Source organism: Epargyreus clarus, unplaced genomic scaffold, assembly GCF_041222505.1.
Source record: "Epargyreus clarus isolate Ecla_fem2 unplaced genomic scaffold, WU_Ecla_fem_2.2 ptg000014l, whole genome shotgun sequence".
NCBI lineage: Eukaryota > Metazoa > Arthropoda > Insecta > Lepidoptera > Hesperiidae > Epargyreus > Epargyreus clarus.
In genome coordinates, this window is record NW_027332222.1 from 13,725,552 (window position 1) to 13,747,134 (window position 21,583).

General features: G+C 33.7%; 4 protein-coding genes across 20 annotated transcripts in view; 2 read left to right on the plus strand and 2 right to left on the minus strand.

Annotated features, from left to right (window-relative positions):
- Nucleotides 1–56: 56 nt before the first annotated feature.
- Nucleotides 57–1,432, minus strand: LOC140746916 (UPF0764 protein C16orf89 homolog). Its single transcript, XM_073079071.1, has 4 exons — nucleotides 1,372–1,432; nucleotides 1,150–1,279; nucleotides 690–850; nucleotides 57–325 (listed from the first exon to the last, which is right to left on the minus strand). Exons 1-4 carry the CDS (start codon nucleotides 1,430–1,432, stop codon nucleotides 57–59), a joined length of 621 nt encoding a protein of 206 aa, XP_072935172.1.
- Nucleotides 1,433–3,584: 2,152 nt separating this feature from the next.
- Nucleotides 3,585–6,876, plus strand: Txl (Thioredoxin-like). Its single transcript, XM_073079095.1, has 6 exons — nucleotides 3,585–3,776; nucleotides 3,871–4,027; nucleotides 4,502–4,612; nucleotides 5,013–5,162; nucleotides 5,583–5,716; nucleotides 5,945–6,876. The coding sequence occupies exons 1-6, from the start codon at nucleotides 3,679–3,681 to the stop codon at nucleotides 6,153–6,155; spliced, it is 861 nt and encodes a 286-aa protein (XP_072935196.1). The 5' UTR covers nucleotides 3,585–3,678; the 3' UTR covers nucleotides 6,156–6,876.
- On the minus strand, nucleotides 6,872–11,516 carry Usp39 (ubiquitin specific protease 39). The gene is made up of 10 exons (XM_073079094.1): nucleotides 11,300–11,516; nucleotides 11,076–11,221; nucleotides 10,663–10,777; nucleotides 10,108–10,283; nucleotides 9,209–9,434; nucleotides 8,967–9,090; nucleotides 8,534–8,693; nucleotides 7,745–7,935; nucleotides 7,440–7,592; nucleotides 6,872–6,997 (listed from the first exon to the last, which is right to left on the minus strand). The coding sequence occupies exons 1-10, from the start codon at nucleotides 11,358–11,360 to the stop codon at nucleotides 6,901–6,903; spliced, it is 1,449 nt and encodes a 482-aa protein (XP_072935195.1). The 5' UTR covers nucleotides 11,361–11,516; the 3' UTR covers nucleotides 6,872–6,900.
- A 1,472-nt stretch (nucleotides 11,517–12,988) lies between these two features.
- Nucleotides 12,989–21,583, plus strand: part of poe (E3 ubiquitin-protein ligase-like protein poe) — a 49,153-nt gene continuing 40,558 nt past the window's right edge. For 14 of the 17 annotated variants that reach the window (XM_073079097.1, XM_073079102.1, XM_073079099.1 and 11 more), the window contains exons 1-13: nucleotides 12,989–13,151; nucleotides 14,582–14,679; nucleotides 15,093–15,229; nucleotides 15,469–15,589; nucleotides 15,704–15,975; nucleotides 16,157–16,320; nucleotides 16,535–16,670; nucleotides 16,897–17,019; nucleotides 17,271–17,410; nucleotides 18,464–18,689; nucleotides 19,177–19,336; nucleotides 19,637–19,788; nucleotides 20,259–20,424. In XM_073079097.1, coding sequence (XP_072935198.1) covers nucleotides 13,030–13,151; nucleotides 14,582–14,679; nucleotides 15,093–15,229; nucleotides 15,469–15,589; nucleotides 15,704–15,975; nucleotides 16,157–16,320; nucleotides 16,535–16,670; nucleotides 16,897–17,019; nucleotides 17,271–17,410; nucleotides 18,464–18,689; nucleotides 19,177–19,336; nucleotides 19,637–19,788; nucleotides 20,259–20,424 — 2,017 coding nt within the window. In that variant the 5' untranslated portion in view covers nucleotides 12,989–13,029. The remainder of the gene's footprint in view (nucleotides 13,152–14,581; nucleotides 14,680–15,092; nucleotides 15,230–15,468; nucleotides 15,590–15,703; nucleotides 15,976–16,156; nucleotides 16,321–16,534; nucleotides 16,671–16,896; nucleotides 17,020–17,270; nucleotides 17,411–18,463; nucleotides 18,690–19,176; nucleotides 19,337–19,636; nucleotides 19,789–20,258; nucleotides 20,425–21,583) is intronic. The other 3 variants (XM_073079100.1, XM_073079111.1, XM_073079106.1) reach the window with 2 other exon arrangements.

Consider the following 21,583-nt stretch of genomic DNA (forward strand, 5'->3'; position numbering starts at 1 on the left):
TAGTAATATTAATATACAACAAACTGATCGTTAAATACGCACAATTTTTATATCGTTTAATAATAAGATTCGATTATAAATCTAGACGCCATCGCTAAAGTACTTGCAGCCAAAGCAGTTGAATGACCGTTACAATACCCGCCCAATATGTCATGATTCCTGGAGTGTATGATCTTCCAAGCACTGGATGTAGGGAATTTAAACATCTTGAGTTTTTCACGGGCATGTTGTGAGAAGCATCCAGGTAAAGTTTGAAAGCGAAGTATTTTTTCCAACCACGAGCGCCGGAGGAACTCAGCGTGGCCGTCCAAAGCGCATAGACAAACTGAAAACAGCATAATTATATAAACACAAGAATGAATAAGTCTATGTGTATATAATAACGTAGGTATTAAAATAATATACAATTCTTCTAAATAGTTATGACACTTTTATTGCACCAAATTTTTAAACTACAGCTTTCTTAGAAAGGTGCCTACTATAAGTTCTTTGTAAATACATAACATATTGACCATATAAATAGTTTGATGGTCTTTTACATAACCATTACACGTTTTTACCGCACATGAGCAATGCGTACGGCTAAAAGGCTAACACTAAAAGAAACTTCGTTATGGAAGTCACTTTAACCGTATTAAGGCTATATTTTAATAATATAAAAAGAAACGTAACATAATAAGATTGATTACCATATTCCAACAGTAAATCGACGATTGCAAATCCATGTTTTGCAATATATACAGCTTCTTGATAAGCTATTGAACAAAACCGCTGACTCATGTGTTTATCTTTCTGTTCCGAAAATATACTGCAACCGCGGCCGTATCTCGCTTGCTGCAGAAATAATAATCTGAAAGGAAATCAACCGACAACTTCAACATATAGTTATAACAACAACTTATACAACATAACTTCTACATATTTATTAGAGCAGAGATCTGCGCTTAGCATAATAATTAGATATAAGAAAGATACATCAATATTAGGCTGACTGGTGTCGCTGCACAATATAGAATTCCTTACAATGTATAGCGTCTTAAAATCACTACGATTATACCACTTCTTCATTTGAACCACAAAGACTTTAATACTCGTACCTTTAAAATTTATTATTCATATTTATAAATATAACATTCTTACAATACATACCTATGAGCTAGAGCGTAGCCAAAATCAGTGCCATTCTGTAACATTTCGTAGCACGATTTTGAAACTCTACATCTCCGTGAAGTGCCATCACCTATCTCTTTGGCTAAGGACAATGATATTAAACATTTGTCTGGAATATAGAAAGTAAATTTAAACTTAAAATATATTGTTTGTAGCAATGAAAATTTAGAAGATATATATTATAATTTTTTAGAATGTTACGGAACAAGAATTGCTTTTTTTTGTATTCTAAATCAAGGTAACTTAAAATAAGTACTTTCATTTTCACTATATATTTAAGTTAAATATAATGTGAGTAAAATTAACTTGAATATTACCAGATTCCTGAGGATTCGGCACCCACTCATTAACATCATTAATATTTTTTATATACAAAGTCCAGTTCGTATATACCTTGTCCAGATCAGAATGTAATGTTAACTCATTTACGGGGCTTAAATGAAACTTTCGCAATCGATCAATCCATATTGATCCATTTGAAAAAAGGGAAAAGACTGAAAAAAATACTTCAAAATTATTATTACGTTAATATAGATGTAGTGATGGTACCTCCGGAAACTAGCCACAAAGGGGTCTACCACCTGTGTGAATGAAATCTTACAAAACTTACGTTTGAATTTTATGAGATTCTAATCTAGAAAAATATGAAAATAATCACGTAGTCATCAGTAAATTATTACTGTATCACTGAATATGAGTCTTCTCTCAGGACAGGGACAGGAAGTAAATGATTTCGCTAATCTGCTACACTATCAAAAAATATTTCTGTTACACTATCACTTTACCCTTTTCCCCTTTATCTAGATTAATATCACTTACTTATTTTATATTTATTATTTTGCTGATCGTCATCATATCTAATCATATGACGAAAAAAGTTTATAAGTTTTTCAGATTCTCGTATTATTCCTCTTAAATAAATACGTAATTCTTCCGGCAAAACTTGATGTTTTTCTTGAACCGCGCGTTTCAAATTAACTGAAAGTGATTTTTATTAAATTAGATTAAACTGTGATTTTTAGATAAATACATTTAATTAGGCATTTTTTCACCGTTGGCTAAAAATAAACCAAAATAAAAAATTATATCAATATCATTTTTATGACGACTGTAAAAGTTAATAACACCATGCAAAGACTCCAAATATTTAATTAGATCCAAATTATTAGGGAACTTTGCGTTTTTAAATTTCGGCGTTTCGATAAGTCCTTGATTACTTTCAAAATCTGGAAAGCTTGAAACTAGCATAAAACAGACAGTCAAAAAATACACTGGATATAACATCATAGTAATAATGATAACTATTTTTTCTTCGCATTCGAATTGTTCCCGTAAAACCCGGACTGAACTCAAAAGTAAACTGTTGTTTATCCCCAAGAATTCCCTTTTATATCTCGTGTGGCTTCGTTAAAATAAATTGAAACATGATCCCGCTATTTGTACAAGTAGACTTTTTACTTACAATAAAATAATGTAGTGTATTTATTTATTATTTCTAACTGTGAACATAATGTTACATTTTATGTTTAATTTTATTATATTTTAAAATTTAATGTTTGTGAAGGACTGTCCTTCTTCCGATTGTCGTTTTAGTTACACTGTCACAAATATTTTTGTAACCACGGTAAATTAATATGTGATTTTTGGAAAAGTGATATAAGCCCAAAAATAAGGACTTAATTTGTTTTTATAAAAGTTGTAATGACAATGGCTAGTGATTAATTAACATCGGATGGACGATCAGGCGTTTAAAGCTTAAAAATTATTACTAAATTGTTCGTTAATATTAATTGCTAGTGACTTTATATCAGGCGTTTTTATTTACACAAAACAAGGGAGTAAGAAGTATTTTTCTTTAAATTCAAGTTTATTTAGAAAAATGGATGGTATCCACAGAGCTTAAGATAAGTAATTGCGAAGATGTGCCTCGCAGCGGGCGGCTTATAGCCGTTTCTCCGTAATTCAATCTTTGAATAGATAAGTAGGCTTTAGAAAATTATTCCTGCAGGGTATTTTAATATTACTTTTACAGATTATATTTTTTGATCCAACTTGATCATTTCAAATTGTTAGAACTATATCATAATTATCTTGACGACGTGACTGAAATTAAAATGTTTGATTTCGGAACGTAGTTTTAAATTTACTTCATTATGCCATCACACCAGTATATAGCAAAATGGCGATTGGTGATTAAGAGTTAAAGATCCTATTTTCGATAATACTACCAAAAGAACCGGAATGGTTATTGGAGTAAAATATTGTTATTTAACCCAAATATTAATATTGGTGTCTGTACCAAATATATTAATTTGGTACAATTATCACCTCAGATTATTACTTAGTACGTCCAAACATAAAGTGAACGCATTCATCACCATTTTTTTAATTGTCGCAGTGGCAACTGGCAACAGGCAACACTGTACCATTCCAGTCAGAAGTCACCATTTTGAAGTATCATCGTATAATTGTTGTTATTCCATTTTTCGATTCTAGTCCGAAGAAACAATGGGTTTGGCCACTGTTATAGAGAATGAAGCCCATTTTCAGTCCGAAATGGCTAATGCCGGTACCAAGTTAGTAGTCGTGGACTTCACAGCGACTTGGTATGTATAACCTTTTTGAGTATCAAATTCTCGAGTCATCGTCCCAAGTTATGAGTGAAATTGGTTCAATATATTGTGAATTTGGTGTGATTAGGTGTCCGCCTTGTCAACGCATCGCTCCAATCTTTGAGCAGCTACCAGCGAAGTTCCCCAGGGCAGTGTTTCTGAAAGTCGATGTGGACAGATGCGCTGAAACTGCCAGTGCTCAGGGCATCAGTGCGATGCCTACATTCGTCTTCTATAAAAATCGGGTAAGCATTGACAATGTTCTAAAATATTTCTGAGATTCAAGTAATGAAAGTTATATCCTCTCTCTGTCAACACATCTGTCTTTGTATATTTTTATTAATTTGTATTTCATATCATGTTTACTGTTGACCTACCAATCTACCAATACCACTTGGTTTTCGTACTCTTAGTATTTTTTTTTACATTTAGAGTGCCAACCGAGCACTCTCTCCATCTGATGGTAAGTGGATTCTGCTGCACATGAACATCTATAATCCTAACTGAACAATAGATTAGATTAGATTCCTACCTGAGCATGACCACAGATCGGCCCCTATCCATGAACACTAAGCTCCTATTCCTCGGAAACGTGTCTCCCTTCAAAGTGTAACACAGTAGCACTTAACACTGTTGTTATTAGGCAGAAAAGGTGTGTCTCAGGAGTAGAACAAAGGCAGACCGCCTTCAAATAATGTATTGTGTCTATTAATTTACAGACTAGGATTGACCGGCTACAAGGTGCAGATCCTGCTGCTCTAGAGAACAAAGTGAGACAGTACTACGGTACTGATGAAGCGGGCGATGAAGATTCTGCTGTTGCAGGACATGTAAGTAATAATTATTTGAGTATGACAGTTTTTTAGATACTTCCTGGTTTTATAACTGGTATTTATGACTAAGACACTATTAATCTCTCTTGCATGAATTGTAAAAGGCAACTGGACAAAATGTAATCCAGATATTAGTAATGTTCTTCAGTAAATTATAATGTAATACAAATTCATTCCTTTTACTTTCACTGAGACCTTCTATTCACCAATATTCAAATACTTGATTGTACAAACAGATTAGTAAAGAAATTTTTGAGAGATGTATGCAATTGTGTAGAAGTTATTATTAGCTTTTTTTTTATCATTTTCACCTGCATCTTGCACCGCCAAAATCCATGATATGTGATCAAGTGCGATCAGTACTGCAAAGATTAAATAAGCCTTTCTATTGTTATAGATGGACTTGGTCACTTTCATTACTAAAAATGAATGCGAGTGTCTGAATGAGGCGGATGATCATCCCCTGGCACATGCTCTGAACAGCGGCGGTGGCTACTTGGCCAGTGACTGTGATGAGCAGCTCATTATCAACATTTCCTTCAATCAGGTAAATATTCTATATACATTTATTATTTGGATGTTCGATATAATAAAAACAGCTGTAAGAAACACAAATAAACTAAAAGCTGGTAAAATGAACCCCAGTTGTTTTAGCATAGTATAATAGAGTTTACAGCATAAGTCAGTATGTTATTATAAGTTTTAGTAAAGATCGAAGGTAGAGGTAGTATAAGTAAGTAGAATATTTGCAGTGTTTTGCCAATATTGGATACTTCTATTTCCACTTCCTATAATCTAGAGCGATTAAGAAATTAAGTAAATGACTTTAGCTTTTTTCTAATTAATTGTCTATATTTATTGAGACGCAATAAAACAATTTAAATACAATTAAAACTCATTCTTTACAGAATCAACACTAACAAGCATATTATAAAAAACTTGTTATGTAGAATGTTATTTTTTTTAGATTGTAAAGCTGCATTCCTTAAAGATTAAGGGACCCAGTGACAAGGGGCCTAAATTTGTGAAACTGTTCATTAACCAGCCAAGAACACTTGATTTCGACCAGGCAGGCGGTAACTCTTCAGTACAAGACTTAGAGTAAGTTGACAAAACCCATTTGAACCTAATATTTGTCAAATATACATAAATATATAATGGTTATAAATATTGTGTTATAGATTTTCGATAGCATGTCAAATAAAATTATTCAAAGTTGACAGTCAAACACTGCCTGTAATAGTTTTGCAAAATTTTCAAATTTCCTAATTTACATCTCCAATAAGTAATATTTATGCTTGTAATTTAGAATCTACAAATGATTTTCAGGTTCACTCCAAGCGACTTGGAAGGCAATCCAGTTCCTCTGAAATTCGTAAAGTTCCAGCATGTTCAAAACATTCAGCTATTTATAAAAGACAACCAGTCGGGTGGTGAAGTAACACAGATTGACCATCTTGCATTCTATGGTTCACCGATCTCCACCACAAACATGGGTGAATTCAAACGTGTGGCAGGCAAGAAGGGGGAGAGCCACTAAGTCACTGATTTACTATCTATACCTAAGGTAGCTCAGTTTATGAGAAAATTCGCCCATAACTATGATTCACAATATGAGATTAAAATCTCTGAACTATATTTATTCCTATCTATCGTCTATAATACAATATATAATCGTAATCATACAAATTGATGTCTGTGTATGCTACGTATTTAAATTATTCCAGATCTGTAGTCAAATTTTAAAAGTTAAGTAACCATTCAATGTGATCTATTATTTATATGTTAGCCAATCATTAATATGTATTAGATGTTTTTTTTTTTATTTTAGTAGACATTAATTTATAATCCATCATAATTGCCAATGTTTGTTTCGCTTAAAACAATAAGATAGATGTTGTGTGGTTTTCATTATAGGCCACATCAATTACTAGTGTATGAATAATCAAAATAATGTAATCAAATGGGTAATTTCTCTGACTGTGTCAAATACTTTTTGATTACAAATGTATTGTATCTGTTTATTCTCCATGAAGTAACTATGACAACTCAATATGAAAGATAGGGATTATTAGTCCTCTGTGCCATTATTATATGAAAGTTAATTCATGGAAAATAATTGTGTCTCGTATTTATAAAATATTCATATGTATAACATAATTTTATAAGTGTAATGGTCATTCCATGGCAAAGAATTTGTTGAATGGGACTAAGTAATATCAGGATTTGTATATTCAATAAATAAAGAAAAAAAGAGACAATTAATTGTTTTATTAAACTTAATATCAGTCCTGCTTTAATTCATATATTTGAATATATGCTTCCGTCAATGTGATCATTTGAGGCAAAATACTGGTTACATGAAGATCTTGCATTTCATACCTGTAACAAATAATGAACAAGTATTAGTAGTAGTAAGTAAATAAGTCGTAAAAATATCCTTAAAGAAATAACAAGCTATTGAATAACTGTTGTCCTGATTCTTTATACTTTTTAGTGGAATAAGGAGGATAATATTTTTTGAACATATGTATGTCTCATTCTTTCCCATACCCGAAACAGCTAGACGGATTTTAACCGATGTGGTGTCATTTGATTAATGTCATTTTAAACAGTCTGGTTTTTTTTATAATAATTAACTGGTTTGAATGGCATGAATGTATGCAATATCAGACTGCATATTCACTTTTTTGTATGTAATTCCTGTACCACACAAATTGCATTAATTGCATTGTAAGAAGCATTATAAAGGATATGGGCATGCTTGACATCTGATTTTAAGTAATAATGATTGTGAGCACCGATATCTGAAATATTTGCTTACCATTGCTGTGTTGGAGTGTGCAGCACATGAGCTCTGTATGTACCTTTCTCTGGAGTACCATCATGAACAATGTTGCCCACTAACTCGTATATCGTCTTTCCATTGTGTTTTGCTTTTATTTCTGGCGTTAGTATATCTCCAAAGTCGACATTTCTGGAAGAAAAAACGTCATTTATTTAATTAAAATTCTTGAAACTTTGAAAATTCTGTATATAAAATAGATAACAGAAATTGTATTTTTGTTAGAAACTTGTAATTATGCATGTGGTACTTTAAATGTTAAATTTTCAGTAAAATTCACTTACTTGACTGGAAAATTCACAACAGTTGGATTCTTTTCCACAAAGAATGTGTTTTTCGTAAACCTCTTGATATATAAAATCAAGTATGGAGGCAGTTGTGTTATCTCAAATCTCTTTAGAAAATTCTCCTTGTATGTTTTGTATTCCTTAGATGATTGTCCGTTGAATTTAGATAGTAGTTGATAGAGATTCACCTACAACAATATAGTAAAAATAATTTAGTTTAAAAAATTAAAAAACGCAGCTTTTATGATAAAATCAACTAAAAAGTAGAAAATAATTTTCAATCTAGGAATCAATTAAGGGACATTGGGTTGCTCCATTTATCAGTTTTCAAAAAGCGCCCTACACTTTTTTCACAATTATACTATTTACTGTTCCTTATATAAGGACAATGGTACAAAATTATTAAAATCGTGTATTGTCATCGGTTTTTGATAATTCTTCAAAATTTTAATTAAACTGAATGTTCAAAGTGGATAGAAATCCGGTTCAAAGATTCCGTTACATAGTTACATACATACATACAACCCAAGCTAATAAAAGTTTAAAAAAGTGTTTTATACACACTCCATATAAAAATAACAAGTAAGCAGATTATAAGACTAAACATTTCTTTTCATCTAGGTCAACCACAAATAAAATTTGAGTTCTACATATAATGCCATACATTATTTTGTTGCTAGCCCTGGGAACTAAGTTAGAATACCTCATAATATATGCCAGAACAAATATAGTCAGCACTATTTATATGTTGTATGGGTTTATTTATTACACTTTATACGAAGTTACCTGTGGGATAATGTTTTCCCTGAATTCATCAGTGAATAGTGGTGTCGGTGGTAAATCACATGTAAGATACAGGAATGGTGACTCCGTTATCATTTCACTGTAGTCTTCACTGCTTAGGTCTACTTTTGCTGCATCATCTGCATCAGGGGGTGGTAGTTTTCTACAAAGTGTTAAAAATATCATATGTTAAATGTAATCCTTACTAACTATAGATAAAGTTATAAATTTGTTTAAAATCTTATTGCATTTTTTGTATCTACTTATTGTCCAATGGATTAGTATGCTATTCTTCTTTTTCCTTTTATTGAGCTTAATGCAGTTTTTAAGCCTTTTGATAGGCCTGTATTCAATTAATTTAAATATTCATAATTTATTTTAAACATATTTACATTGTATTAATGTGTAAAATGAAATTAGTAATCAAGTAACTTACCTTGTGTATATCCTCATGTGTCCAAGAAAGGACTTGTAAATTATTGAACTATTTGGCTTCTTTGTACCATTCAGAGCCATATGAAGTGAATTCAGAAACCATGAAAGGAAGTCTATAGGATCACCTGTAAAATATTAATTGTAGTTATACTGTCTAGAAAAAGAAATTGATAAATTATTTTATTAATATATGATCAATATGCTTTTTCAAATATTTTCTATAAATGGTGAGTATAAACTTACTTTGTTTAATAAACTGAAATCTCTTTTTAGACCATAACACAACAGCTTGTAACATTTCATGTGGTGATACGTGCGCCTTGAACGCGCGCGGGTTCCACAGCTTTCGTAATAATTCCCCAAACCTCTGTACCAACAAGAAGGATGAGTCCCCTGGCGGTCTCTTCACATCCGCGTAGTTTTCTTCACGCAGGAAATAGTTCCGAAGGGGCCTCACTTGAGACAGGCACTGCAAGTTAATAAAAGTTATAAAACTTTTTATGAATAAGACCAAGTGTACACACTTATTTTACAATACATGGTAGACCATAATGGTAGAGTAGATGCACCAAAACTTATAGATCTAATTTGCAGCTGATAAATTTCCAGCATGTGCGTCCATATTAGTCAAGATATGAAAAATCTCAAATAGCAATAATTTCACTTTAATACATTATTACTAGAGATGTGCCGAGTCAGGTCGACTCGAGTCAGTACTTGAGTACTTACATAAACTTGCATACTCGAGTACCAATAGTGATACTCGAGTACCAGTAATACTCGAATACTGACGTTACTCATACACTACAAATACTACTCGTACAAGTAAAAACTTGATTAATTTTGTGTAGTGAGTGGCGTTTTTTTTTTCTTTTTTGCTCTTCCGTGTTATTGGACTGTATGTTGTGCAAAGTACTTGAGTACTTTGTGAATACTTTGGACTCGAGTACTGACTCGATTCTTTTTTATATGAGTACTAAAGTACTCGAATACCAAAAATGGCCGACTCGGCACATCATTAATTATTACATAGCTGATGCTGTAGCAATATAAACTTAGTACTTTAACACTTATCCTAAAAAAGAATATTAGTATGGTTGAGAGTCGAGGGTACATGAAAAAGAAAGTAATTTTTAACTCACCTGTAAAATAACATTGCAGTAATCATTGGCCTTGATGTTGTTCAATCCAACAATTCCTGGCATATACATGGTGCCGTCTATAGCTCTGGACATCTTGGTGTTGGTGTCTAAATGCTTTATTTGGTCTGGTGTGAAAATTGGATTGAGGACATATTTGATGTCATTTAGAGAGGAGTCTATAAAAGAACATGATCATAATTAGAAAAATAAGTATATTTTTATTTGGTAAAAACATTAATTGGTTCAAAGATATCACACAAGATGGGATTCCAAAAGCTAACATATTTATTAATTGTCTTACTATGACAAGTATTATAATAGTAACAACCATAGGTTTACGTAGGTGTTCGGCAAAAAAAGTCAGCTAGTCTCTTAATTTTTTTTCTTTCCACATATGGTGCTAGGAGGTTCATAAATCAAAAAATAAATAATCAAAATTTTTCTTTGTGTTGAAGAATATTTCTTTCTCATCTTTGACGACCTAGCAACCTACTCCCACCCATATATACTGTACAATAAACAAAGAATAATTGTAGTGTCATTTTCGTGCTTTACCTATAACTTCATAGTTGTCTGGCAGACAGTAGAACTTCAAGGTGTGTAGGTTGAGAAACACATGGTGCCCATCTGCCACTGAGTGGGTATATGCATGAGTGTTAGTCCCTCTTCCCTGTAAAAACAATATTAATAGACACATACTGTAAAAGCACTTTGCAATTTTATGAAAATAGCAAAATGGGAAAGGTTTGCAAGTTAACTAAATTAAAGCTCTAGTAAAGTAGACAAACTCTAAAAGTATTTAAAGTTACATATTGCTTCTATTATACATTATGCTCCCCCTTTAGAACCAAGATTAATCTTTGTGTTTCCCCTTAAGAACATATTTCAAACCGGAAAAACAGCAACATTTAACAGAGCTGTTATGACTTTAACTTTTACTGTAGTTCAATAATAAGAATAAAACGTACCTGGAAATATTTCCCACATACTAAACAAGCATATACATTGATCCTCGTCAAAGATATAGAACACAACTTCTCAAAGTCGAAGTCCAGGACATGTCTGTTTATTGTGTCCAAGTATGGACACTGAATATGGGACTTGGTTGGTCGTTCTGGAAGTATTAAAAAAAAGTTCAAAAATAAAAACAATTCCAATGTTGTTGTCACGATTTATAGGTTATCGTAAATACCTGAATATTCTTGACCATTTTCGGCAGATATCTTCCGTTTCCTTGAGGGTACTACTGACATTATTGATATACTTTAATTAGTAATAAATCTTTATCCAAATTAAAGTAGATTGAATACGAAATCACAATAATTAATGGATTATTGGAGATTGAGAAATGATAAAAATATTAAATTATCACTAAACCGTAGACAAGAATGCATCATGTCATCAATGTCACAATGGTAGCCTGAAGCCTGACTGATGACAGCTACCTTAAATGTTTGGTAGTTTGCTGACAGAATTGCTGGAGTACTGGAGAGAATAATGGGTGGACGTTGGAGAAGAACCAATATCAATTTTACTGGTTCGACGGCGATCACCTACCAAGTCTTGTAAGTGAATTACTCGAAACTCAATTAGGTATGTTAAGTTCACATTAAATTATTTTTTTATATGCACAGCAATTCATATCTTCATTAATTTATTTGTATTTTCAGAAGATTCAAATAACGATATTAACGATGATGACGACTTGAATATTGAAATCCAGGATTGGTTCGAGGATGAAAGTCGAAACTCATATGAAGCAAACAGAATGAAGATTAAGACTTAATTAAATAGTAATGGAAGATCATATTTTTACTAAATTTCTATATTTTTGTATTAATATAATGAATAATAAATCGACATTTAACTAAATAATTTATTGTTGAAACAAACCCTGTGTAGGAAAAAAAATGATTGTTTCTGGGGCTTAATAAAAATTTTAATTGTGTCTGGGAGAATGTTTGGCCCTTCGGATGGGTCTGGCTGTCCACAAAAGGTATTAAAATAGTCCCCCAAGCATCATATATAAAGTTGAAGATTTCGAATATAACAAAAGTTCAGTTATTTTTTACAAGCTTGTTGTGATGCCCTGTATATTCTACATAATATTTGAATTTGTCAAAAGAGTTGAAGTGGAAACTCGGCCTTTCATTCGGAGGGATCCGAGGTTCATATCTCGGTTCTAGCACTTCTCATTTTTCAAAGTGATGTACGTATTAGAAGTGATGATGTGAACGCAGAAAGTTATTTATTTCAGTTAATACACAAAGTACAATCGTCCAGTGAATCAAAGATCTCGGAGTGAGCCAATCGATACGCATGAATGTGAGATAACCACCGAATACTCGGCTGACTAGAAAGCTTGAGCAACGGCACGCGAGCAACGACTGTTGGAATGCGCGCGCAGGTCGGCGAAGCCGAACAATCACACGAAACCTTGAAAGCCTAGCGGTTATTTTATCTAAACCTTAGTCTGCATACTAAATTAACCACTTGATTAAACGGTGAAGGAAAATATCGTGAGGATGAAATAATTCACCCATTTATTGGTAAATGTTTAAAAGCTGACAACCCTGAATTCATAGAGACTTATTTTAGTTGAATTGAGAATCTCGTATTGAACTACGATATAGTAATTATACAACTACGATATAGTAATATATTTATATAAATGTAATTTTAAGTAAGGAATTAAAAAATGCAATATAGTTATATTATATTTATTTCAACGGTGTAATTTTGAAAAAATAACATTTGTTATTTTTGACATTTTGCTTGAATGTTTGTATTTACTTTCTTAAAAATATTTAATTTCATTGGCAAGACTGTGGAATATCATCGATCGAGATGACTGATAGTTTTGCTGCTTTAGAAAAGTGTCATTATGGAAAACTGACATTTTGAGATTGGCCGTTCCCGAAAATGGCCGCTTCAGGAGGAAATATAGAATGGGCTACTACTGTTAAACCATTTTTAACAGCACTTTATGGCCCATTTTTCGATAAAAACGATGCAGTTGAAATTATACATGCTATTATCAAAAGGTAAGTTCCTATTAGCATCGCTTACCACTTTACGGTCTGATAGGCTGCTTAGTCATTATCTCTATTTATTTATTTTTACAGTTTATTTTTGTTTCCGTCGATGCTTTTTAACTGTATTTTTAATTGTAGTATCTGATCGTATAGATAACAATAATAAACTTTATATTTTACGATGCATGCGCATATTTTTTATACCAAGGCATTGTCCTAATTTCAGGTGTCTGTAGATAGATATAAATAAAAAAATAAATCATAAACTCGTGCAAAAATGTTTTACAACTATTAGTAGGCAGAAAAACTTGATCATAAAGAAATAAGACATATTTTGTGACATACCCTCATTGAAAAATTCCTCCAATTTTACCTAATCATTTTCCCTTGATTTAAAATACAAAATTAATTGCTTTAATAGTAGAAATTTATATTTTATGTACATAATTATGCAATACTGTTCTTTTTATGTAATTGTTCTACATGTAGAACAAATGATTTATTTCTATGTTTAATTATGTTTTAACAGTATTGCTAATAAGTTGGTTTAGTGGCACTTGTCACTAAATAAGATCAGAAATAATAAGAGTATTTTTATAAGTAGTAAGAGTATGTCAGTGATGACAAAATACATAGTATTGTATTGTTAAAATATGTATATTAAGCAATTCACAAATAAATATAATTTGATTTGATTTAATCTTATAAGAGTATATTCTGCTTCAAATTGCCAATGACATGGATACGGTGTTGTATTTTTTATGCCGAACTAGTCATTATTCATAGTATTACTGTAATGTGGATGTTACATACATTTTGGAATGCTAAAGAACATGTCTTATATGTAGATTATAGATTCATGAAAATTATATTTTGAAATAGTTAGATAGTCTTCAATCAATCAATGAATTAAATACATCCTCATTTTATGACATAGATTTTACATATACATAGATTTCAAAATTGATTTGGAATGGATTTGGAATATGTAAAATTTGTAGGCAGGATGCAAAATAAAAATGGTAAAATTTTGCTTATAAAATATGAACATGATGTGTATTACGCTTAGTAGGTGTACTAAGTATGTAGGGTGTCAGTGTGTAGGTATATTAGGACACTAATCTGATATTAATATACTTAAACAATCTTTAAGATAAAGATAATTCTTAAACATTGTTAATTTGTCACAATGTTTTCTTTCTCTGATAAAAAATGCATATTATATATTTTAGTACTGTTAATGTGATGCAGCTGAGGAATATGCCTGTAATTCAATCAACATGGATGGCTGATATTAATATAACTAAGTTAACCTGAACATTACTGAGTGCTATTAAGTCCAACAAAGATCCAAAAGAGTTCAATAATGTTGTAAAAGTTAATCTTAGTGCTCCACGGCCACAAAGGGTCATTATTAAAATAATTTTATGTTTCCTTAGCGAGAATGAGTTCCAGAACCATGATGACGCCCAGGATCTGTTCTACACATGCATTGCGTGCTTGTCTGCACATTTCATCAACATCAATGCAAACAATTGTAAGTAGATGATAATGTTTTGAATAGTTAAATTCCAATCTTGTTTTATTCTTTTCTTGGAGTGTCATTTTGAATGGTTAAATGCAAGATTGGCATTAATATCTGATTCTTTACTTGACTCTGTTATAGGTATTTCACTTATTTGTGGTAATTAGTGTTAGGATGTCAAATGACTTTGGACATTTTTTAATATAATTTCATGACATAACTATTGCTTTATTTTCAAATTTCAATGTGGTGACTCAATATTGTGCAATCGTAAATCCTTATGAGTAATCATATTATTATGTTTGTTTGATAATATTTTTACAAACATATTAGTGAAAATGTGCTAACATTTGATGCATATATTGGAACCATAAAGATTAGTATAAATGAATTGGTCAGTAGTAAAAGATTCATATTTTTTACAGTGCCACTTGACCAACTTAGCACTGCACGAGATGCCTGTAGGATTATCCTGAGACAAATCGTGAAGAAGCTCTCCGAGGCCGGATTGAGCTATGATGACAACAGCACCACTGCTGCCCCCAATGTTTCCATCAAACAGGTAATTTTGATTTGCTTTTGTCAATACTATCAATAACAAAGATAAAGATAATGGATGTTAAAGAGATTCCTTATAATTTTTCTTATATGTTAATGGTTCTAATGTTCTACTATTAAATTTAATAAGTTAAATAATGAAACAGATTGAAACTTTTCTTGTTTTACAAATATGTGATAAAAATATCACATATTTGTAAAACAAGAAAAACCATGATTTAATCCTTTATTTTTTCCTTGTAGCTTCTGCTCCCCATTGTTGGACTTTGTGGAATTGATGGAGGTGGATACCCTCAATCTGACTTAGTTATTTTGACATCCTTGCTGAAAAATGCAAAGATACCAACACATGTCAATGTTACAGGTAAAATATATAAATCCATTTCATCATTAATTTATCCATAAATAATACAATTTGTTTTACGATTTTATTGTTCAATGGGCAAATCAGATTTAGTTACTGAAACTAATTTTGCAGAAACACAAACCACAAAATCTTCAGTGATGCCAAGCCCAATAACATCCCTGGCTTCACAAACTACCAACACAGACAAGCAAGCGCCGTCACACGCTCAGCGCCGCTCCGACGCGCTGCTCGAGCAATTGACCATGCCACTGAAGGACCCAGTGACAACAGTACCAATGATCCAGGCTAAGCCTTCCACAGCTGCCATGTCTCCCGGAAGCAAGGATAGTCTGGAAAGCGCCAAGGATGGGAATGCTACCCAACAGCCCACAGCCGAAATGAAGGTAATAATTGTTAATTATGCAGCTAATGCAGTAGAATTGAAGTTTCAGTTGAGATTGCACTAGGAGGAAAATTACATGGTTTGAGTTTACCAAAACAGTTACCAGGTATCACATAATTGGTACCAGCAAATATATTTAAAATATTATTGTCATATTGTTGACATCTATGCATTCCTTGTAGAAGTGGCTGGCACCAACTTGCACCAATCTGCTGGTGGAGCTCCGCGCGGGCTCCGTCGTGCTGAACGTGTGCGCGACGCTGCCGTGCCTGCAGCGCTACCTGAACCGCTGGCAGTCGGCCAAGGAGACCGCCATGTCGCCGCAGTTCAACTCTGATGCCTCACTGTAAGTGACTGTGCTGAAATAATATAATCCAATTAAAATGTTTTAGGTAGAAAGTAGCTTTGTCACGTAAACTAGCTTTTTTTTTTGTTATTTTTAACCGTACTCTACTAACTTCATTAAAGGATTTTAAATTAAGGATAAATTTAAAACACACATGGAAGTAAATACAACCTATGTAATTATGGCAATCTCATTCTTTCTCGATGTATTCCAGTCTCCATTTTCTCGTGAATGAAGTGCACGTCTGCCGGCTGGCGCTGTCGCTGCCCTGCCTCGAGCCCTTCACGCCGGACCGCATCTCAACGCTCAGTGATATTGCCGTTGCTTGGCTACTTTGTGCCACGGCTCAGGTATTTAAACTTTGACTCTTAAGTACAATAAATGTAGTGATATTTGATTTATAAATTCCTTTGTCTGTGTGCTGTTGTTGTTTGAAATGTGCTGTGTGTTGTAATCGCTGATTACTAATAAGATTACTATAAGATTACTGTGTACCATTATTATTCTACTATTTTATTATAGTAAACAAAACTTATTAATATATTTATTTATTTTCCAAATGACTTTATCAAACAGGCATCGCTCCACCCTAAGGACGAGGAAGGCGAGCAGCAGACTTCGACACTGGTAGAGAGCGCACTCAGCTTGTACAACACTGTTGGAGAGACATTCAAACGATCCACGCGCGCCGGCGGATATGTAAGACAAAAATTAAATTAAAAACATATACATGTAATAATTCAATTGTCTTCACTGAGACTCGTCCCATTAAATTGAAAAGATATATGAAAGAAATATCAATACTGTGTTAGTTGTTGCATATTTGTTTTTACATCTACTTTTTATAACAAACGTAAATTCTACTCTCGTTCTCTAATTCTCTCCAGCAATTTTTTATTGTATGTATTTTCATATTACCTTTTATTTGTATAACATTATTATCTTGATAGGTATACCAAAATCATCTGATGATCGGCGCCTGGGTGCTGCTATGCGGTCTACACCACGCGCTGGCGGGCGCTCCGGGACCCACGGCGCCCGGCAAGAGCCCCGCCAAAGTGCCCTCCCGACCTTACAATCTCACTAAAATGTAAGTTTATCAAGTTGACATTTATTAAATTGAATTAATACTAAGAGGTTAATTATTATGCAGTTACAAATAGATGGAGAAAACTAAAAAGTGGAGCATGCGTTTTAACTTATATACATAAAAGGCCCATGTTCCTGAATGAAGCACTTACAGGTAAAAAACAATTACATTTTAAGATTCATGTTAGTGTCTCAAATCATCAGTGCATTTTTGTCATGGGATTGTTCACCTGTTTCAGTGTTGGAGTAAGAGTTTAGGTGTTTGAAAACTTTTCTTTTTAATGGAATTCTCAAACATGTAGATTAATCTATACATCTATACATATAAATAAAATTGGAGTGTCTGTTTTTAATATTAAAATAACTGCTTTTTACTACATGCATATGAATATACATATGGTACATACACCAAAATAATATTTTTTACAATTTTTGTCTGTGGGCTAATCTCTGAAATGGCTGAACCGATTTTGATGGGACTTTTATTGGCAGGTAGTTGATGCAATAAGGAGTAACTAAGGCTACTTATATTTTAAAAACGAGCTGTGCCCCGCTGTATCACCCGCGTTAAAAAGAAATAACGCGGGGGAAACCGCGTTGTTACAGCTAGTGAAAAATAATTTCTAATATTGAAGTGTGTTTATTGTTGCGGACGGCGGACGTGTTTTCATTACGTAAGATTGTTGATTTGTATAAGAATATTTAATGTGTGTGAAAAATAATGTACAACTATGTTTAAAATAAGGTATTTAATGTAAATAAATAAAGAGAAATAAAAATAAAGTAAAGTTAGAAAGAGAGGGACATGAGTAAGAGAGAGAGAGGGCTATAGGAAGTGAGCGAGACGGGAATAGAAGCGACTGCTGCGTTAGCCCCCCGACGGTTGTAACACTCACTTTGCCACTTAAGGTGGCTAGAAATAGGGCCCGGCACGCTCCGGAAAATAGAAGAATTTTGTAAATACATGAATGGTCAAGATAAGAAAATACAACAGGAAGATTGAAATTGGAGTTTTTATTTGCAAACCCGTACTCAACATTTATGTTGTTATCAGGCAACAAGGTCTGGGCGTGGTGTGGGTGGCGCTGGGCGGGCGCTGCCTGGCGTGGACGGGCGCGCTGCTGGGGGACGCGCGGCTGGAGGCGCTCGGCGCGGCGCCCAGCAGCGTGTCCGCGCAGCTGGCCGCCGCCGCCGCCTCGCCCGCGCCGCTGGTCGTGCTCGCGCACCACACCGCGCACCAGCGCGAGCTCCGGCTGGCCGCTGCTGCGCCGCTGCACCAGGTACGCTTCAACATAATAAACATATCAATAAACCCACTAAATACTTTTATTATTCTTTTATACAATTTGTGATGTCTGTGGTGGTGACTCATTGCAGTCCACGCATAATCACATTGTTAAATAGAAAATTCCTATACATGCCATATTCTATCATCTGTACATAAATGAAAAATAGAGTTATTAAAGAAATGCTGGCAAATAATACCTTTACTTACGATATTTGTTCGCAGATTGTAGCATATCATAATAATCGCTGTAATTGAAATGTTTATACTAGATTATACAGTACTTTCCGATACTGCAATCACAAAAAGTAGTCTAATAAATATTGATCTAACTAACGCCTCTAATAACCCCTATAAACTTTATGACAACACAAACACAGAAATAAGTAATGGAGTACACAGTGCCACCAGGTAGAGTAGCACTGTGTACTTGTACATGTATTTAACAAGTTCAGTATTGAACAAATATATGATTTTCACAGTTACTGGTGGCGCTAGCCGTGGTCTGTTACCGTAAGGCCACAAATTTGAAGCGCGCAGTGGTGCAAAAGCAGCATCAGGACGCCGATCTCGACCGCTCAGACTCAACCGTTTACTTCCAGGACATGATACTGTGTTCCGAGGACTCAGAGACTGATGATGGTGAGCATACTTTTCAAATATTTACACAGAATTAAATTATTAAAAACAATTTGGCATCATGTTCATATTGATCCTTAAAATTAATAATTTCTTAACTTACTTCATTGTCAAAAAAGCATTGCAGACTTACAAAATAACAAAAGATATAGCTCTAACAAATCATAAGATGCTTGCTTCAGAATCGCTACTTTGGTAAATTAAAAAATCAACCACGAAACATTAAGGCACGATCACCCAAAATTCAAAATTGGTGTAAAGTTGAAGCATATGAGTAGTGACTTATGTACCATTTGTGCCCAGAAGACAGCGAACCTTTATTTGGGTTATGGTTCGAATCAACTCTAGTGGCGCCCGACGCGGCGGAGGGGGCGCGCGCGCACGACGTCAACGACAACTGCGACCCGCCGCCGCGCTCGCAGGGCATCGTGCCCGACAAGGCGGAGCCCTTCTCTGTAAGTTACTTTTATATTGTTCATCCTATCCTATTATGCATATGGTAGCTTTTGGTTTCCAATTGGTGTATTTATCCTCTTGGATTTATACTAATGGGAAACAAAAACAATCTGATTTTAATACATTTTAAGTGTAAGTGCTTCCCTTTTACTCTTCGAAATTATATACGTGCCCAGAATGAGATGGTTAGTTAATAATAAATAGAATCATTCATTGAAGGTGCTTTATTAAATAATCACTTAACACTTTTCTGTACATGAATGTACAAACTAATGCATGTAAATGCTGGCTTAATATTCACAAAAGAAATTCTGCACATGGTATTTCCTATAGTGAGCTTAGAGGTCACTTTAAAAAATTAAAACTAGTTTGCCTCTAAAACAATATTCCTTTCGCGAGCTGTTGTCTCTTTTCCTTCGCGATCTATGACCGTGATGTAGACATTTCTATAAGTGTATCGTTCGCACAGTACATAACGCTGGCGACGGAGGTGTTCCTGCTGCTGACGGAGGAGATCATCAGCGAGGGCTCGGAGCGGCTCGGCGCGGGCGCGCTGCAGCTGCACGACGCGCACCACGCGCTGCTCGCCGCGCTCGCCAAGGACCTCGACCGCGAGACCGCGAGGACCGACACCGGTATCTATGTTTTTGTTTTGCCCATTACAATAAAAATCCGGAATAGCTATTAAAATTTATTACTTTCTTATCCGTCCAAAGTGGGATCTTATTTTTTCAATCTACTTTAAAAAAGATGAGATGAGGTAATCATTGTGCCATTCAAGGGCCTAATGAGTCTTTTCTTTAACTTATATTTTTACTTAGTGTTGAATAACATTTTTATATTATGCAATGATTTTCTGATTTTGGATCTTTCTCTCTCTCATCATCCATCTTTTCTAGGTACAATCTTGAGGTAGCCCATTATGTTTATTGAATTGGTCTTATTGTTTAATTGATTGGTCTATATTGTTTTAGTACTTGTAAACAGACAGTAGGAGACAATTATAAAACACGTCCTTAGTATAATCCGCGTAGGGTTTGTGGTCGGGAATTCCCGGGAAAAACACGATGAGTCGGGACGGGAAAAATGGGCCGGGATCCTGGGAACTCGGGAAATGAAAATAGTCCAAAAAAATCTTTAAAAAAATGTAAATTACTCATAAATTTTAAAATTTATGATGATTTTAATATGCGATACCCAATCATATTTACATTGTCAAATAGACTCTATTGCGTAAGAATATGTCATTTAAGCACAAATTAATACCGAAAATTCAATCATATTGTAATGGTAGTGGCTATAAGCTGATGGAAAAAAAAATATGTTTAAGAAATTAAGAATCATGTCAATATAAGAAATACCAGGAGGCACTAAATGCTCTCTTATTCCATCCATCCTTTTAAGGATCACTCCTGGACATAGGTGTCTTATTATATAAATAAAATTGGCCAAGTGAAAGTCGAATTCACACATTCGTACCACCGAAATTTTCATTTAATTTATTTTTAATATTAGTTATTATTGCAGCCATTAAAGTATATGCATTGTAAACATTTGCACAGATAGATAAAGCGGAAAACATCGAAATATATTTATTATATTTTATCTTTACTTTATTATATTTTATCTTTAGTATTTGTCGTTATAGCGGCCACCTCTATACTCTGTAAAATTTTCAAGTGTCTATCTATTATGGTTCTGGAGATAGAGCCTTGTGACAGACGGACAGACAGCGGAGGTTTAGTAATAGGGTTCAGTTTTTACCCTTTAGGTAAATAGGACGCTGCAACCCAG

What these genes read in the sequence shown, in the direction of transcription:
- LOC140746916 (XM_073079071.1), bottom strand. Translation starts at nt 1,432, where the DNA reads ATGAAAGTACTTATTTTAAGTTACCTTGATTTAGAATACAAAAAAAAG. An exon ending in GGCTACGCTCTAGCTCATAG is followed by an intron (nt 851 to 1,149) that starts GTATGTATTGTA and finishes ATTTCCTTTCAG; the next exon opens with ATTATTATTTCTGCAGCAAG. An exon ending in CGATTTACTGTTGGAATATG is followed by an intron (nt 326 to 689) that starts GTAATCAATCTT and finishes TGCTGTTTTCAG; the next exon opens with TTTGTCTATGCGCTTTGGAC.
- Txl (XM_073079095.1), top strand. Translation starts at nt 3,679, where the DNA reads ATGGGTTTGGCCACTGTTATAGAGAATGAAGCCCATTTTCAGTCCGAA. An exon ending in GTGGACTTCACAGCGACTTG is followed by an intron (nt 3,777 to 3,870) that starts GTATGTATAACC and finishes TGGTGTGATTAG; the next exon opens with GTGTCCGCCTTGTCAACGCA. An exon ending in TCTTCAGTACAAGACTTAGA is followed by an intron (nt 5,717 to 5,944) that starts GTAAGTTGACAA and finishes AATGATTTTCAG; the next exon opens with GTTCACTCCAAGCGACTTGG.
- Usp39 (XM_073079094.1), bottom strand. Translation starts at nt 11,360, where the DNA reads ATGTCAGTAGTACCCTCAAGGAAACGGAAGATATCTGCCGAAAATGGT. An exon ending in GGGAAAACATTATCCCACAG is followed by an intron (nt 7,936 to 8,533) that starts GTAACTTCGTAT and finishes ATATTGTTGTAG; the next exon opens with GTGAATCTCTATCAACTACT. An exon ending in GTTGTGAATTTTCCAGTCAA is followed by an intron (nt 7,593 to 7,744) that starts GTAAGTGAATTT and finishes TTTTTCTTCCAG; the next exon opens with AAATGTCGACTTTGGAGATA.